This window comes from Punica granatum, chromosome 3, assembly GCF_007655135.1.
Source record: "Punica granatum isolate Tunisia-2019 chromosome 3, ASM765513v2, whole genome shotgun sequence".
NCBI classification, from domain to species: Eukaryota; Viridiplantae; Streptophyta; class Magnoliopsida; order Myrtales; family Lythraceae; genus Punica; species Punica granatum.
Window position 1 is genome coordinate 35,951,535 of NC_045129.1, and position 16,997 is coordinate 35,968,531.

General features: G+C 41.4%; 1 protein-coding gene across 1 annotated transcript; it reads right to left on the reverse strand.

The window, feature by feature from the left end:
• Positions 1 to 5,664: 5,664 nt before the first annotated feature.
• On the reverse strand, positions 5,665 to 10,472 carry LOC116200589 (glucan endo-1,3-beta-glucosidase, acidic-like). Its single transcript, XM_031531424.1, has 2 exons — positions 10,116 to 10,472; positions 5,665 to 6,810 (listed from the first exon to the last, which is right to left on the reverse strand). Exons 1-2 carry the CDS (start codon positions 10,470 to 10,472, stop codon positions 5,794 to 5,796), a joined length of 1,374 nt encoding a protein of 457 aa, XP_031387284.1. The 3' UTR covers positions 5,665 to 5,793.
• Positions 10,473 to 16,997: the final 6,525 nt, after the last annotated feature.

The window sequence follows — 16,997 nt, forward strand, 5'->3', positions numbered from 1 at the left end:
ACTTGACAGAAATGCCAACGGTAAGCTCTCGAAAAGAGTTCAGCAAATTTCAGACTAATCAGTCGGAATTTCTGATGTCACTGTTCCCCTCAGTATACTTACAAGCAACAGAGAGCTGTAGGACTAAACACAAGCCCGGAGATATGAGGAGTGACGGAATGGAAAGACTCCTCGGGAAAATAGTGATTATCACAGCAGAGCTACTCTTTTGTTTTTGCAGCGTTAGATGTTTTCCTGGCGGGCCAGACGCGACATTGCTGTCATCGTTGTGTAATTCTGAGCAATATCCTGACAATACTCGATATACTTGGCCTTTAATATACGTGCAGCAGAATTTGATCGCTCAGACACCAGCAACTGATCATTACGACCGCTTTGTAGAATCTCTGGGAATGGATGTTATCGTCTACGGGCATGCGACATGCAATGAAAAACTCACACCAGAATCTTGCAAGCAGTGCCTGACTGTTGCCTGTGAGTACGTGGACTAGGAGCGTCCTCCGAGGAGCGAAGGAGCCCAAATTCAACTTCAAGATTGCAGTATAAGGTATGAGCCTTATCCAATTGTGTAATAATAGTCCACATGTGACCGATAGGAGAGAATATCCCGGGCATTTCCTCTGTCAAAATAAAATCCGGAAAATGAGATGCAGACCGTACCTTGGGTTACAGGTGAGATGTCGGGTAAGACATCTAGTGGATCTATCAAAACCTATGTAACATCATTTCTGGATCAGTGACGTCTATCTGCATTTTTTATTTTCTTTTATCTCAATCGAAATTACATTTCCAAAAAATAAAAATAAAAGCTGGAAAAAAAATTGACCAGAATTGACTACTGCATTAGACAACCGATTTTCCGGCATTGATGGAGAGAAGTACTGGTGAGTGGTTTCATCAAAACATCAACAACTTACAGGTAATAGCCAACACTGTGCTGATACAAGTCATCAGGCGCCAAACAACAGTGCGGACGCACGCACAACACAACGTCTCCGGGAAAAACCTCGGTATTATAGTTTGGAGTCTTTCCGATTAGCAAGACGATAGTTAACGAAGAATTATTAGAGAACTAGTCAATTATGTAAGGCCTGAAGCATCCTACTGAAATAGAGACGAGACTATTGAAAGCTCGTGTTACTAGAAGCAGAGCAGATTGATCAGTCGGACTAGAATCCTCCGTAGGCCACTTTCCTTAAAAAAAGGTTGTGGAATAATTCGTCTCAATGTAATGTTTTGAATGGCAAATTTTCCAGTCCAGATAGGAGTGCTCTGCGTGCTTAGGGGAAAAGATTCTCCTGTAGATCTCCAACGAGATTCAGCACTCCAGGTCCCCTGGTTCGAGGATGATTCTTCCCTGAACCCTATCTAAGGGTACTTCGTGGTCCATGCTAGTCCGATCCATAAAATACAGTGATTATATGATCCTACACTGTTGGAAATGTTACCATTCATCGCATGGACCTTTTATGAGGGACGCATCCGTACCGTCCTTTTGTTGAAAAGTATGATTCCTGAAATCCTAGACCAGGGCAACAGAAGAATAGTTCCTGGCTTAGTGCCTTTCATCTCGAGGCACTTCACTTCGCCCATCTCCCTCTCCTTCCTCTCGTCAGCATTCCTTGAACAGGGTTAGCTCGACCAAAAATCAAATTGTAGAGTCGCCAGCATGCATGGCCCTTGTCTGATGATGACGTCATACCTGCAAATTATAGGAAGCAAATAAAAGTTACCTAGTATCGTTTACTTGAAATCAAATAATCACCGGAGTCGGAGAATGAGAACCTTGGATTCCTCCTTAGCTGCCTCTCCTCCTCTTTAAGGAAATTCGACTTTTCAGGTACGAAAGTGTAAGCATCGCCACCCTCCCATGTACATCCGACTTTTTGACTGCTTAAAACCTGTCCCTGTCCAATCGAGGATCACAAGGATGGGAAAGGATTGAACTTGGAACGGATAGTTAAGGCCTGTGATGGCTGCAGAATCTTGGAGAAGTAGCCATTGGGTGATTCCTCATCCACGATAGAGGATATGAAAATCACATCAATCACATTTATACAGAAAAGATCCTCATACGCTTCAGTTAGGCTTGGCGTGTACTGGCAGCAGGCCCGCCCCAGGACCCTGCATATAAACACCTGCATAAACTTTCCCAGAAGATTTGCTGATTTTGACCTTAACAATTTGTTGGGCATAGTAAGCATATAAGCTGTGTTTGATGAAAAAGTGCGAAGACCATATTTGCTCATGAGTCGGGACAGAATGCCCTGTAAAATGGTCAATTTGTATGCTGATGGTCACTCTGTTACATTTCCATAGCCTGCACTGAACAAAGTTCATTTTGTTGATTAGCGATCAAATCCAGTAATCATCCATCTCTCATCAGAGAATATCAAGAATTCTACACAGGGTAGTCTTGCAAGGAATTGCAGGGCAAAGCCGAGCCATAATAAATCACAACCAATACCTGATTTCAGCAGCGATTCTTATGGACGAGAAAGTCCCAATCTTCCGAAGAGAGGAGAGAGTCAACACAGCATGAGAAGCAGCAACACCGGCCATTTTTCTTCCTCGTTCTGCACTTTGTTTCCGGGACTAAAATAGTGATGGCTCTTAGTTGATTCTGGAGAGCCTTTCGCGGCCCTCGCTGATCAATCCCCTTGATGAGATGAAGACGGAAGCTGACGGAGTTACAGGGTTCAAATATATGATGGGCATTCACGGAGTCGTATCGTGAGTTACAGGGTTTAAATGTATATAATGGGCAGACTCATATGCAACAAAGTTATTAATCCAGTATGGCATACCGAGGTCAGAATGGATACGTTTCCAGTTCGAGCATTTTCTGGGTCAATGGTTTCTACACTGAATTGGACGACTATTGCTTGTGCAAACTAGAGATGGATTTTATCACCTCCCGTACACTATGTTTGGATGCGGTTCATTAAAGGAAGGGAGAGGAATTCAACTGAAGGGAAGTGAAAGTAGGAAAGGGGACTAGGAGTGTAAACGAGCCGAGACATTCACGACCGGTTTGAGCTCGGCTTGATGAAAGCTCGAATTTGGCCCGCTCTTATAAAGCTCAAGCTCGCCAGTTAAACAAGCCGAGCCGAGCTCAATGGTATTTGGCTCGTTCGTGAGCCTAAATGAGCTTTTCATTCATTTACGTATATATTCTTATGAGTTATATATATATATATATGTATATGTATATATAGTATGAGTTATTATAGTGGTCCAATTCAAGTCCATGTCCAATCCAAGTCCATGCCAGCTTGAGTTCACGAGCCTATACGAGCTCGAGCTCATGAGCCTATACGAGCTCGAGCTCATGAGCCTTAAACGAGTAGAGCTTTGCTGGAATGGCGAGCCTATACGAGTCAAGCCGAGCCCAAGCTCGAAGAGTTAGGCTCGCACGAGCTCGAGCTCGAGCCCAAGATTGCGAACTAATAAATGGGCCGAGCTCGGGCATAATATATTTGGGCTCGGCTCGGCTCATTTATAACCCTAGAGGGGAGGGGAGTGAAAGTTCTAACCCTGTTTGGATAACACATAGTAGGGGAAATGGAAGAGAAAAAGGGAAAATTTTAAGTTGGTAAGGGAAATGGAGGGTATCCTTCTATATAAGCATATGAGCAAAAAAAAGACGGATAATTTGGTCTTTTTATATTAATTCAAATTTTTTAATTTTTTTTCACCTCCATTCAACCCCAAATCGAGGTTGAAAGAAAATGAGCTCAGGGGGGAAGGGGGCAAAAGTTTCACCTTCATTCCCTTTACCCTCCTTTAAAATGTCCAAACCAAATAAAGGAAAAAATTCTCCCCCTTCTCTTCCCTTTTCCCCTCAAACCAAACAAACTCTTAATCTCACATTGGTTGTGCAAGGAGAAGATATGGGATCTATATGCAATTATAACAATTAGTAGCACTTTTGTGTGTAGAGTTTACTTATGGTATTAGAGTTGATCTTGGGATCATGGGTAGGTTGTGTTTGGAGGTTGCCCACGAGCTGGAATCCGTGAGATTTGTTTGGACCCTAGCCCAAAAGCCCAGTGAGCCATACATCATTATACAAAGGGGAGGTCTGAAATTTATATGTACAACCCAATAAATCCATTAGCAGCTAATAATTTTAAGTGACGAAGCGGCTAGTGTTGGATATTCCTAAGATACAACAAGCATATTTGAGATAATTAATACATGAAGGGAGTAAGAAAGTTTAGTGTGTACTCGCACTTATCAATTTGGAGCACAAGTTCTGCTCTCTTCTCGTGCCCCTTATTTTTCTTTTCTCTATTACTTATTAACCTTTAGGCTTCTCTTATGACTGATAAATAAATAAATAAATATATATATATATATATATATTAGAATTATCAAAAGAAGAAAAAATTAAAGGAAAAATGAGACTGGAGCCATATTCCAGGGGCCAACTGATCATTAAGCTAATTTCACGGAAGTTCCTGCGCAAATCAATTGGCTGAAGAAGAACCCTTTTGTGCCCAGGTGGACCAATAGATATTCGGAGCACATTCCATAGATATATAGAAGACTAGCAATAGTATGCCATGGAAATTCCGATTAATATATTCTTGGATATTCGTCTATTGATCGATTCAATTTAATGAATTTTTTGTCTATGAGCCACAATTGTTACAACTTACAAGGGAGGCTTGTGATAAATCCTGTCAGGAATAGATGATAAAAAATATAGGAGTATAAGAAATTGGGAAAATGATACAGTAAATCACGAACTTTATATTTTTTCTTTTTTACATTTTATCACAAACTAATTTTTTTTCCCAAAAAATACATACAACTCCTCAATCGTTATACCATCGAACGTCCATCCATGATTCCATTACAATTGGTGACATGGCAAACTGATGGAGCTGAGTTGGCTCACGGTCAATGACGTTTCCTTCTGTCTGAGGCAGTGAGGTGTCTCGATGGGCCCCATATCTCTATATTCCTCCAATCTGGGGCAAAACAGTTACTATCACAACCGTGCTATTGTTTGGTCTCTGTGTCGTCGGGTGCTGTCAAATTATACCAGATACCATAGATATGTCTGAATGATGAAAACTAACAGTGGTTAATAGGCTCCGTGCAACAATGTCTGCTCACTGAGACGCCATTCAGGGGTTACCACTATTATGCAGCTTCCACATCGGTGCAAGATGCCGTGTATGGGCATGCGGCGTGCAACGGAAGACTCATAAAGATGGAATGCTTTGAGTGCCTAACTAGAGCTTATAATCAGTAATACAAAGGCTGTCCTCCAAGGAATATAGGAGCTCAGGTTCAACTTCGAGATCGTAGAGTGAGGTATGAGATTTATCCATTTAAGGAATAATACTCTAGATGTAGCTAATATGAGCAGCGAACAGCCATTTTCTGTAAAAATAAAATCTGCGAGTGAGACCCTGGATTTAATTACACGTGAGTTGTAGAACACAAAGCTTGTCGAATCTATCAAATCCTATGTAATATCATTACTGGATTAATGTAGTACTGCATTCTAGTTATTTTCTGTTATCTCATTTGGAATTATGCAGTGTTTAAGTTTTGGAATCTGTCCAATTAGCAAGACAATGATTCGAGATGGATTATCAGCAAATTGTTAAATTAAGTACAACACCAAGTCCTAGCCGGGGTCAGGAACCGATCCAGAGGCGATCTGGTTCTTTAACTAGACACATTAAAACCTTGCATAAGAGTCGTGGCAGGAAGTCCCAAAAGATGCAGAGATTCTGCTCAAGCAAAGAAGCGTGCCACGTTTCCTTCTAATATTTACCAAAAGATCAAGTCATAGGCCTTTGCGCCATCAGCCCGGAAGATACCGAAGTGCCTCTCATACTCTGGTCCATCCTTCTCATCCTCATCAAACAGACCGAACAAGAAAACCTTGAGCCCTGTCCCTGGCCTCTTAGGAGTCCCGACATTGTCCACCACCCGTCTCACTAAGTTGCCATTATAGACCAAGGCATTATATGTGCCCGCCGCATCTCCACCACCTGTTGGCCAACCAGTCTCCGCTACTACCATCTCCAGCCCCGGAAACCCTTCCTTCTCCATCGCGAATGAGAACGCATCAATGCTCGCATCAAACAGGTTCGTGTAGGTCAAATCTCCATCCCGGAGTGCACTTCCTCCTCTGAACAAAGCGTAGTCCAAGGAGATGAACTTTGCATTGTTTGTGTAGCTAATGTAGGGATACACGTTCACCATGAAAGGCGAGCCCGTGTCATGAAGGAACTGCAGGAGAGGCTTAACATAGGATAGTAGATCCGGGTCGAATCTCGCTGAGGACGGAGGGTAAGTGTCCAAGAGAACTGAAGCCGCCAGAGGAGACGACAGCTTAATGTTTCCCGAGAGTCCTAGGACTCCTAGAGCTTGGAAGAGATTTAAAATAGCCGGCACAACATACGGAGTGTAGTATGGGTCCTTTAGGAAGACCTCGTTCCCGACAGCAATATATTGGACCTGCTCTGGAGGGACATGTTGGAAGATGTTGGACTGGAGCCACCTGAGGGAGGTCCCAGTGTTCCCGGAAGCAAGATCATGGAGATCTTCGTTGCGGACTCCGATAGTTAAGTTTATCCCAGAACCAGAGAAAGAGGCCAAAGTTGTGGGCTCGGTGTTGAACAGGCGGACATTCGGTATCTTATTGTCTTTGAGAATTTTCACGGCTATGGAAGGTGGTGGAAGGTTGTTTGCAACTTGTCCATAGCAGATCCCGATCTGTGCAGCCACTGCAAGAACAGAGGAAAATAAGCATCGGAACTGTTTTGTGCTAGCCGTTTCTTGCTAGGATCAATATATTGGAGAAGTGTACATGATTAGGAATTGCTGAAAAGTTCGTGTTCTTATGATATTATCTCATTGAGTTGGTTGAATCATTGCCGGGCATATGCAGCAGTACAAAGGAGAACATTGAATAAATGTTCATGAATCCGATCAGGCAATCACTGCAAGTTTCAAACCGTACACTTGCACGGAACTCATGTTCTGTATTTTTAGTAACTAGCACAGTGAAAAATGAAGTAATATGCAATGCGAATATGAGAATTAGTTAGAGCTGGTGCAACGATTTCAAAGTGCGTTGAGAGGAACCTGTGAAGGGCGACAGAAGGGCGAGGGCAAGGAAGAGAAGTTGCATAGTCGTTTGCGATTTGTACTGCAGGATAGAAATGGCAAATAGCACTCCTGCTACATTCAATTTATGGAGTTGGCAGGAGATTTCTTTTTGTCGAATCAATAGGTGTAAGTCGGATGAATCTTTTCTTTTTCGAGTTCTTGGTACATGGTTGGTCAGAACCTGCTCTCAGTTATGTAAAGTGTTTCATCTTCCTGGGACGGTGTCCCATTAGATTTTATCCAAAAAAGTGGATCCGGTAGCATTTGACCACAATATTTCAACGACTTCTCGAGTTTAATGAGTATACATACCCAAAGGATGGTGTTCAGTTTAACCAAATTCAAATTGCTTCATCATCCATGCGATCAACCAACAAGTCACCTATAACCTTGTTCAGATCATTACGGCCTAACAGATTTTTCATTTTTAATCAGGATAAATTGCATCACATAGCATGACTTTTTTCGCCATTTTCATATCCTAATACACTTTTTAAACTTTGTATGCCGTAGCACAAATCCAAATTTCACTGTCAAATCTAACGGGTTGTTTAACACCCATTAAAAATGGAGACGGAAAGCTGAACAGGACACGGGGGTGTGATTACCCCGCGGGCCACCGGTCCATCCCTCACCTAGACGAGGCCGCCGAAGATCTCTCAGGCCTCCAGTGACCTCAGTTGAGGGGGCACGACAGACGGATGGGAGCCCTCTCACCGATCTGCTACCCCAGGCCCCACCGGCCTCCCCCAATCCAGACGAGGTCACTGGAAAATAGAGATAGAGAGAGGGGAGGAGCAAATTAAGGGGCTTCTCTCCGGCCGTCATCCCTCCTCAAACGAGATAACTGGAGGCTCGAGAAGTCTCCAACGACCTCGTCTAAGTGGTGGGCCGTCCGGTGGCCAATGGGGAACTACCATCCCCTCCTCCCTTTGCCCCTCATGTTGGGGTTTTATTAATTAAATTATTTATTTATTTATATGTATATTTCACAAGTTATCTACGTGTGGAAGGAAAGCCTTCCTTGAGGCAAGCTCGACTTTCCGTATCCATTTTAGTGCACTTCGAATGGCGTGTTAGATTTGATAGTGAAATTCCATTTTATGTTATAAAAGTTTAGAAAACATAATAGAAGGTGAAAATGCAAAAAAAAAAAAAAAGACCGTAATTGTACGGCTACTGTGCTTCTCTTTGGGACAAACATGTAGAAACTGAGGAGCAATTTTTGAACGTCAAGGAAAAAGTTCATCTCCTCTTGATATTCATTTGATATATTAAAACTCCTTAGCTTGATACTAGACATTGGATTACCCGATGCCTAATACTAAAAACAAGTATAAAAGTTCATATACTTGGATGATATCGAGCAAAAATCTACACTGCTCGACGAAACATAAATATATCGAAACAGTCATTGATTCGTTGGCGTCTTTTCTTACTATATATATTGATGTATATGTAAAAGCAAAAGCTAACCAAGAGTTCGAAGTTCTCAAAGAAAGCCCAGGGGACGGACGGAACGAGCTGAAGACTTCAGATGGCTGTTTTCAGAAGCGTTGCTATCACGATCGGGATATTTGTTGGTATAAGTATCGTGAGTTGCTATCCAGGTGGACCGGATACTACAAAAGTGTTAGAAGTATGCAACGGTCAACATAACGATGATTATATGCTTGGTTTTAGCTACATAGAAATGCATCTAATCTCGGAGACCCCGCTCAGGGGTTACAGCTATTACATAGCATCCCCTTGGGAATTTGATATTGTCTACGGACATGCAGCATGTCGCGGGGAGCTTTCAGATGTCGGATGCAACGTTTGCCTAAATACTGCTTTTGACCAATTATACAATGACTGTTCTCCAATGCCTATCGGGGCTCAGATTCAACTTCAAGATTGCAGAGTAAGGTATGAGATTTATCCATTCATAGATAATTAGTACTCCAGGTGCAGGTGCAGGTAAACCGATCATTTGGTCTTCATTAGTTCTTACCCTTAAACCAACCCTTGCTTACATGAGAAATGTACAACAAAGCGAATAGTTATCGTCCTTCATATCCTATCTTTAACTGTAATTTACTATGGGTCCAAACTTCTGTAAATCATCTTGTGTTGAATCAGATTAATTAGCTAGCTTTTGCTCAAAGTGGCTCAATCCTCGTCCATCAGTAAGTTATTTCAGTCGGCTTTGAGCAACCTTGACTCATGCCAAGGGCATTCTACTGATTCTCTACTTCTGAGAATTGATGGCGCCCCAGTGGGAGTGTGCTAATCATATATTGGATAGATTAATGTACTTGGGACGATAAGTTATATAAGTTTCCTTTATCAGAACGGATGGGACCGGCACAAATCCGTCACTTGTGTTTTTACCACACTATCCGTAACGAAATAAACCTAACATTATGAAACCGAGATTTTTCCAGAACGGGAACCTATGAATGGCCTCTGGATATGCACTGATTTATATATAGAGAAGAGACAATAACATATGAATCAATATTTTATGGTGCAATTACAGCACTCGCACTGTCTTTGAATTGTGACGTGTTCAAATCACTCACACAGACTTATCCCACAAAAAAAAGGAAGAAAAAAAGCCACTTACCCCGACACTGTGATATGTTAAAATGTTCAGTTAAACATGTATGCTTATAGGACGCTCACAAACCTCGTATGTTAAAATTCATGTACTAGATCAGTAGGTAGCATGGGTAAAATTTGGTCTTTCATTGTCTGACAGCTATCGCTTGCTTCTATTTCAACCCCATTGGTCTTCACTTCGTCTCCCAGATGAATACATCATAAAACTCATAACGGGCAAGTCCATTAAGGTTGTTATAATGGGAAAAAGACACTTTTGCTGCAAGTTCTTAGCAGTGAGGCAGGAAGATTAGACCTTTTGATTTGGTATTTTAACTAGACACAGGAATACCTCAGATAAGAGTCACGGCTGGAATTTCCCTAAAGATTACACAGATTCTGCTCAAGCAAAGGAGAAAACATTGCCAAGCTTCTTCCCGATACTTTCCGAAGATCAAGTCATAGGCCTCTGCGCCATCAGCCCTGAAGATACCGAAGTGCCTCTCATACTCCGGTTCACCCTTCTCATTCTCATCAAACAGACCCAACAAGAATACCTTGAGCCCTGCCCTTGGCCTCTTAGGAGTGCCGAAATTGCCAGCCACCTGTCTCACTATGTTCCCGTTATAAACCAAGGCATTATCTGTGCCAGCTGCATCTCCGCCACCAACCTGTCTCCACCACCACCATCTCCATCCCTGGAAACCATTCCTTCTCCATCGAAAATGGGAACACATCAGCCTTCGCATCGAATAGGTTCATGTAGGTCAAATCTCCATCCCTGAGTACACTCCCTCCTGAGTACACTCCCTCCTTTGAACAGAGTAGTCCAAGGAGATGAACTTTGCATTGTTTGAATAGATAATATAGGGATACACATTCACCATAAAAGGCAAGCCCATGTCGTGAAGGAACTGCAGGAGAGGCTTAAGACTTAACAGAGGATAGTAGATTCAGGTCGAATCTCGCTGAGGATGGAGCGTAAGTGTCCAAGAAGACTGAGGCCACCAGAGGAGATGACAGCTTAATGCTTCCTGAGATTCCTAGGTTTCCTAAAGCTGTCGAGTGCAGTGTTTGAATGTCCACCTTGAACATATCAGGGAACTGACAGAAAAAATAATAATACAGCGACATCGTGGATGGGAACAAAAAGCCATTGGATTGACATAGTGGGCAACCTAGTTAGCCTCGCATAAGAAAATCAAAAAAAATTTCAATATCACAACTCCACCTCTGAACTAAGATGTATCATCAGTTTCTTTGTCATTAAAACTCCTTAGCTTATATCATACATTGGATTACCAGAAGCCTGATAGAAAAGCCAAGTATAAACGTTCAAATACTTGGAGGAAATCAAGGAGGGACAAAAATTCACTGCATCAACAACAGTATAACGCTGATGGCTACCTTATGCATATTTTCAGTAACATTAATTTATTGGATGATCCTTTATTCCTAAAGTGGTGGAACGTTCTGTTCCCATAGATATTGTCTGTGTAAAAGCGAAAAGCAAGCCAATACTTCAAATTTTTCAAAGAAAGCCCGAGGGAGGGGCGACAGAACTAGAAGACTTCAAATGGCTGCTTTCGGGAATGTTAATGTAGTAATTGCGATTGGGCTACTCTTTAGTTCAAGTAAGGTCGGCATACTGGATACGACAATAGTGTCAGAAGAATGCAACAGTCACCAGAACGAGGTCTATGGTCCTGGTTTAAGTTACATGAAAACGCATTTAGTCTCTGAGACCCTGCTCAGGGGTTACAACTATTACACAGCATACAACTGATATTGTCTATGGCCATGCAGCATGCAACGCGAGGCTTTCAGATATGGGATGCAACGTTTGCCTTAATACTGCTTTTAACCAGTTATTCGAGGATTGTCCTCCAATGGCTACTGGGGCTCAGATTCAATTTGGAGATTGCAGAGTACGATATGAGATTTATCCATTCACCGAATAGTACTCCAAGTGTAGGTGCCTAAGCGGACCACCTGGACTTCGTTTGTTTTACCTGAAACAACCCTCTTTTACATGGGAAACGTACAATAAGACGAACACTGTAGTCTTACACAAATTATGTTCATGCGACTCATTTATAATGTCCAATAAGATTCCGCAATATCATCTCAACTGAATCAGATAAATTAGGTGTTGCTAAGGTGGTTCAAATATCATCTCCCTCAGTGTGGGACCACAGATTGAACTTCAGTAGATATTGCCGATGCTGGTGGTTTCCAATGGCGGCCGTGAGCCACCTCGAATCGTGTCAAAGGGCATTCTCCCGACTCTCTACTTCTCAGCATTTGATAACATAGGTCCCAACGGGAGTGTGCTATTCCACTCCACCTTGCTATTTGAAATAACAAGTTCACCATATGGAAAAGCAAGTTAACTAATTATATATGCTAACGGCTTTTCTATATTTACAGCTGAATTCATAGTTTCATACTGTCGCATAGGGTACAGGTCGACATGTTGATGTCCACATTGGAAATTGGCTAAATTGAACCTATTTTATTTTCTTTCGGAACAGTCCTCTGAAATAAGGTCTAGGCTAGATTTTCCGTAGTATACGAGCTCAACAATCAAAACCATTCAGTGTACAATGTTCAAGCCCAAAGAAGTCATTGAATCCAACACTTAAAGGACGAGATATCCTTGACAAGATTAAATTTCAATAAAATCATACAATGTTTATGAGGATAGATGAATTTACTTCCAGTGATGGTGCGTCGATAGGCTTCTTTCAGAGGGACAAATGGACCAACATGAATCAGTCATTTTGCCTTCCTACCACACCATCGGTATCAACATAAAACTACATTATGAATTTGAGATTTTTCCGGACTAGAACCTATGAATGGCCTCTCTGTGTGCATTGATTTATATGTAGAGAAGACAGAGTAACATGCAAATGAATTTTCTATAGTACAGTAATAGTACTCGAATGGACTGAAATAAATTAAAATCTGCACACAAACTTGAGTACTCGATATGTTAAAATTTTTCAGTTAAACATGTACGTTATTATAGCATGCACACGGACAGTGATACACTGAAATCACACGCACACTGAGTGTAATACACTTGCTACTTCTTCAAACCTTTCGCCATCACTTCATCTCCCACAAATTTATCGTATCATCCAGAATAGGACAAGTCCATTAAAGTTGGCATAACAGCTAATCGATCCCGCAGATAGCGATATTGGACTGCTTGCCATAATCGATGGTAACAAGTAACTTAAAACGTCTTTTTTTTTTTTGCTAACCCGGGGTATCCGGGTTTCGCCCGACTAATCCCCGAGGCTCCGTGAACCCCGGCGGCGCACAGAACGGGTAATCACGCCAAAGGCGCTCCGATGGTGTTGGGAATTGGCGTATGCCCTAGAGACAATCTATCATCAGTTCTGTAATATGATATCTATTTCAGTATAATACGAGGCATATCTGTTATTGTGTAGATTGCGCTAAATATGATTTTACACAATAATGTCCTTGGAATAGTAGGTTCAATAGGCATCAAGTGTGACTTGATTGTGAGATCCTATAATTAATGAACATTATTCCTAAATGTCCATAGTCAAAGTATTATCGTTAATTAGGACAACGATAATACGGTTAGACTAGTGTGAGTGTTGATTGATGACCAAGTCTCATAGGTCATGGATATGGAGATATCAAATCACACCACATGTATACATTAAGAGTAATGTGTATTGGACTGACCCACCATGAGATTGCTACATGGTTTGTTACGTGATTGTCATTAGCATATCTCAAAGTGACTATAGTGTAATGGTCCTTTGACTTGAGGTCACCATAGATTCCTACATGTAATGTCATATACTTTGATACTGTCAAACGCCACTGTAACAGGATGGTTATAAAGACAGTTATTGGGTATACCACAGAGCATGGAGAGGAATGTGAGTGATCAAAATAGAATTTGTCCCTCCTACGAAACGGGAGCGATATCTCACGGCCACTTGGTGGTTAAGTCTAAAAGTGTATGCATACCCAAATGAGTCGATATAGCGATATCGAGCTCATTTGTTCTGATAGACTTACCCAGTAAACCAAGAAAGAGAGATATTGAGCCATACAAGGATGTCATCGACCATGCCTTGGGCTCAATAGAGATATAGAGGACAATGGATTATATTACACGGTAATATAGGTCACAAGGTTCGTCGAGAAATTGACTTTTCGATTACTTGAGTAACAGTGATGCATTGCTAGATGCCGCTCACTGTTTGTAATATTAAAATAGAGATTTCGATATTACTATCAACGTAATTGGGAACCTACAGGGTCACACACTACGACTAAATTGACGAGATATTTTGAAACAATAAAATCGTCTAATAGAGATTAGATGATTTATGGTGCGACTAATTAATCGGATATTTAATGAGATTAAATTTGTCGATTAATTAGACTCGATTTATTAGATTAAATGGACCAAATTGATGCACGATTAATACGGTGACACATGGGCCATACATATGTCTACATTTATACATACACATGGGCTAATTAAATGATGCCATTTACCTAGACACATGTCATGTAGGGAGCCCATGTAATTCTAATCCCACATCGGTGGGATTTGAATTTTCTTCCCTTCCTGTTTGTTATATAAAGGGTACAGAGCATACAAATATTATATAGATGAGATATATATGTATGCATGTGTTTGTGTACGTTTACATACACAAATATATAAGATATACATGTATGTATATAAATGGGCATAATTGAGTTGAATTGTTCAACTCATTAGGTCCAATTAAGTCTAATAAATTTCGAGAGTCGCACCAGTGTTTCTTTCGAGTGTTGGTCACTAGCACCGCCGATCTCGAAGACTCGTCGACAAAATCGGTGTGGACACCGGTAGAGGCGTCACGCGTGGGACGCTCGGTCGACAACTTTAAATATTCCAGGTACGCTTTTATTTACTCTTATTCTTCTAGTAGGTCTTGGAACTAGTTTCACGGGTATGAAATTTTGAATTTCTGTTCCTTTTTCGTTTCCGTTGCGCCCCGTGAAACTAGCAATTGGTATCAGAGACTAGCTAGTTAGAATCTGAGTAGATAATAGCATAAAATATGATTTTATGCTTGGTACTGGTATGATTATGTTTGATATTTGCGGTGCATGACTGTTAAACATGGACTATGTCCTAGTTATGTTAGTATAATAGTTATACGTGTGGACTATTATGTAATAGTTACATAATAGTGTATAGTGAGATCGATTAAATGTTAATCAAATCCCTCAAAATATTAAGTCCATATCCTTCCACCGTGTAACGCTCGTCAAGACCAAGATCGATGAGTGTGTAGACCTTGCCTTCGCAGGATGCCCTTATCTATCCTAGTAAGACGTTGTGTTTACCAGTGGGTCGGACTTAACTGAGCAAGCCTAATAGGATTAGGAGTTCAGAGGCATGTAGTTGGGCATAGATCTATAAGATAGATTTGAATAAAGGAGTTATTCACTCAACTAATCAAGAGTTGCATGTGATGCAATTGGGAAAGTGAGTTCCCTACCTAAATAGCCAGTTCTGGGTGAATCAGCCCTCGCTGACTCAGAGCTTGGTGAGATATGGATCTTGAGCTACTATGAGAATGATATTCTCTGAATCAATGTTGAGGGTCATTGATTTGATATAAATAGTGGGAGCAATATTTATAAAGTCCTCATTAAATATTGTTGTGTCATAATACTTATTTTGTATATTTCTATGGTAGTTACCATGGCAGGGAGCACTTCTAGTACTTTCTGTTTGCGATCCGTCCTTGATAAGGACAAACTGTCAGGGAATAATTTCCTTGGTTGGTATCGAAACTTGAGAATTGTTCTCACCCAAGAAAAGAAGCTATATGTCTTAGAGCAACCTCTTCTTGCGCCACCGCCTGACGATGCCCCCCAAGCTGAGAAAGATGCTTATAGTAAGCATCATGATGATGCCGTAAACGTCGGATGTCTCATGTTAGTCACCATGGACTCGGAGCTTCAGAAGCAACACGAGAACATGAAGGCGTACGATATGATCGTGCATCTCAGGCAGCTCTATCAAGAGCGGGCCCGACATGAGAGATTCGAGATCTCTAAAGCACTTTTTCAAGCAAGGTTGACTGAGGGTAGCCCGGTGGGTCTTCATGTACTCAAGATGATTGGGTACGTTGAGACTCTGGGAAGACTGGGATTTCCTCTTGGTCAAGAGTTGGCCACAGATTTAGTCCTACAGTCGCTGCCCAGCAGTTATAGTCAGTTCATTATGAGCTATAATATGAATGACTACAATAAACCATTGCCTGAACTGCTTAGCATGTTGAGAACAGCTGAGCATGATATCAGCAAGGGGACATCCGTTCTAATGGTCCAAGGGACCAAAAGAAAGGGCAAGAGCAAGAGTAAAGGCAAGAAGGCTAAAGGTGCATCCAATTTTGACTTGGGTGCGTTGAAGCCTAAAGCCAAGGTGGCGAAGAATGATTACTGCTTCCATTGTGGCAACACTGGACATTGGAAGCGGAATTGTAAGATATACCTGGAAGAGTTGAAGAAGAAGAAGGGAAGTGAGACTTCCACTTCAGGTATCCATGTTATAGAGATTAATGTATCTACTACTTCTACATCTTGGGTATTAGATACCGGATGTGGTGCTCATATTTGTGGAAATATGCAGGACCTAAAGGACAGTAGATCGTTGACAAAGGGCGAGGTGGACCTACGAGTTGGAAATGGAGCAAGAGTTGCTACATTAACTGTAGGGACTTATCACCTAGTTTTACCTACTGGGCTTGTATTAGATCTTAACGACTGTTATTATGTACCTGCTATTAGTAGAAACATAATATCTGTTTCTTGTTTGGACAAGAAGGGATTTTGTTTCACTATAAAGAACAAGTGTTGTTCTATGTACATGAATGATGTATATTATGGCAGTGCACATTTAAGTAATGGTCTGTATGTTCTTGATCTAGATACGCCTATTTATAATGTGGAAACCAAACGGCTCAAATCTAATGATTCGAACCCGACTTACCTCTGGCATTGTCGTTTAGGCCATATTAGCGAGAATCGCATCTCTAGACTCCATAAAGATGGATTACTGGACTCGTTTGATTTAGAATCGATCGAGACATGCGAACCTTGCTTAATGGGGAAAATGACTAAGGCCCATTTTACTGGAAAAGGTGAGCGAGCTAGTGATCATCTGGCTCTCATACATACTGATGTATGTGGACCAGTGAACAAGCTTGCTA

Excerpts from the sequence above, each read along its gene's own strand:
- LOC116200589 (XM_031531424.1), bottom strand. The coding sequence starts at position 10,472 with ATGCGAAGGCTGATGTGTTCCCATTTTCGATGGAGAAGGAATGGTTTC. Across the intron at positions 6,811-10,115 it reads TTTGCTTGAGCAGAATCTGT|CAAGAAACGGCTAGCACAAA; the intron begins GTAATCTTTAGG and ends TATTGATCCTAG.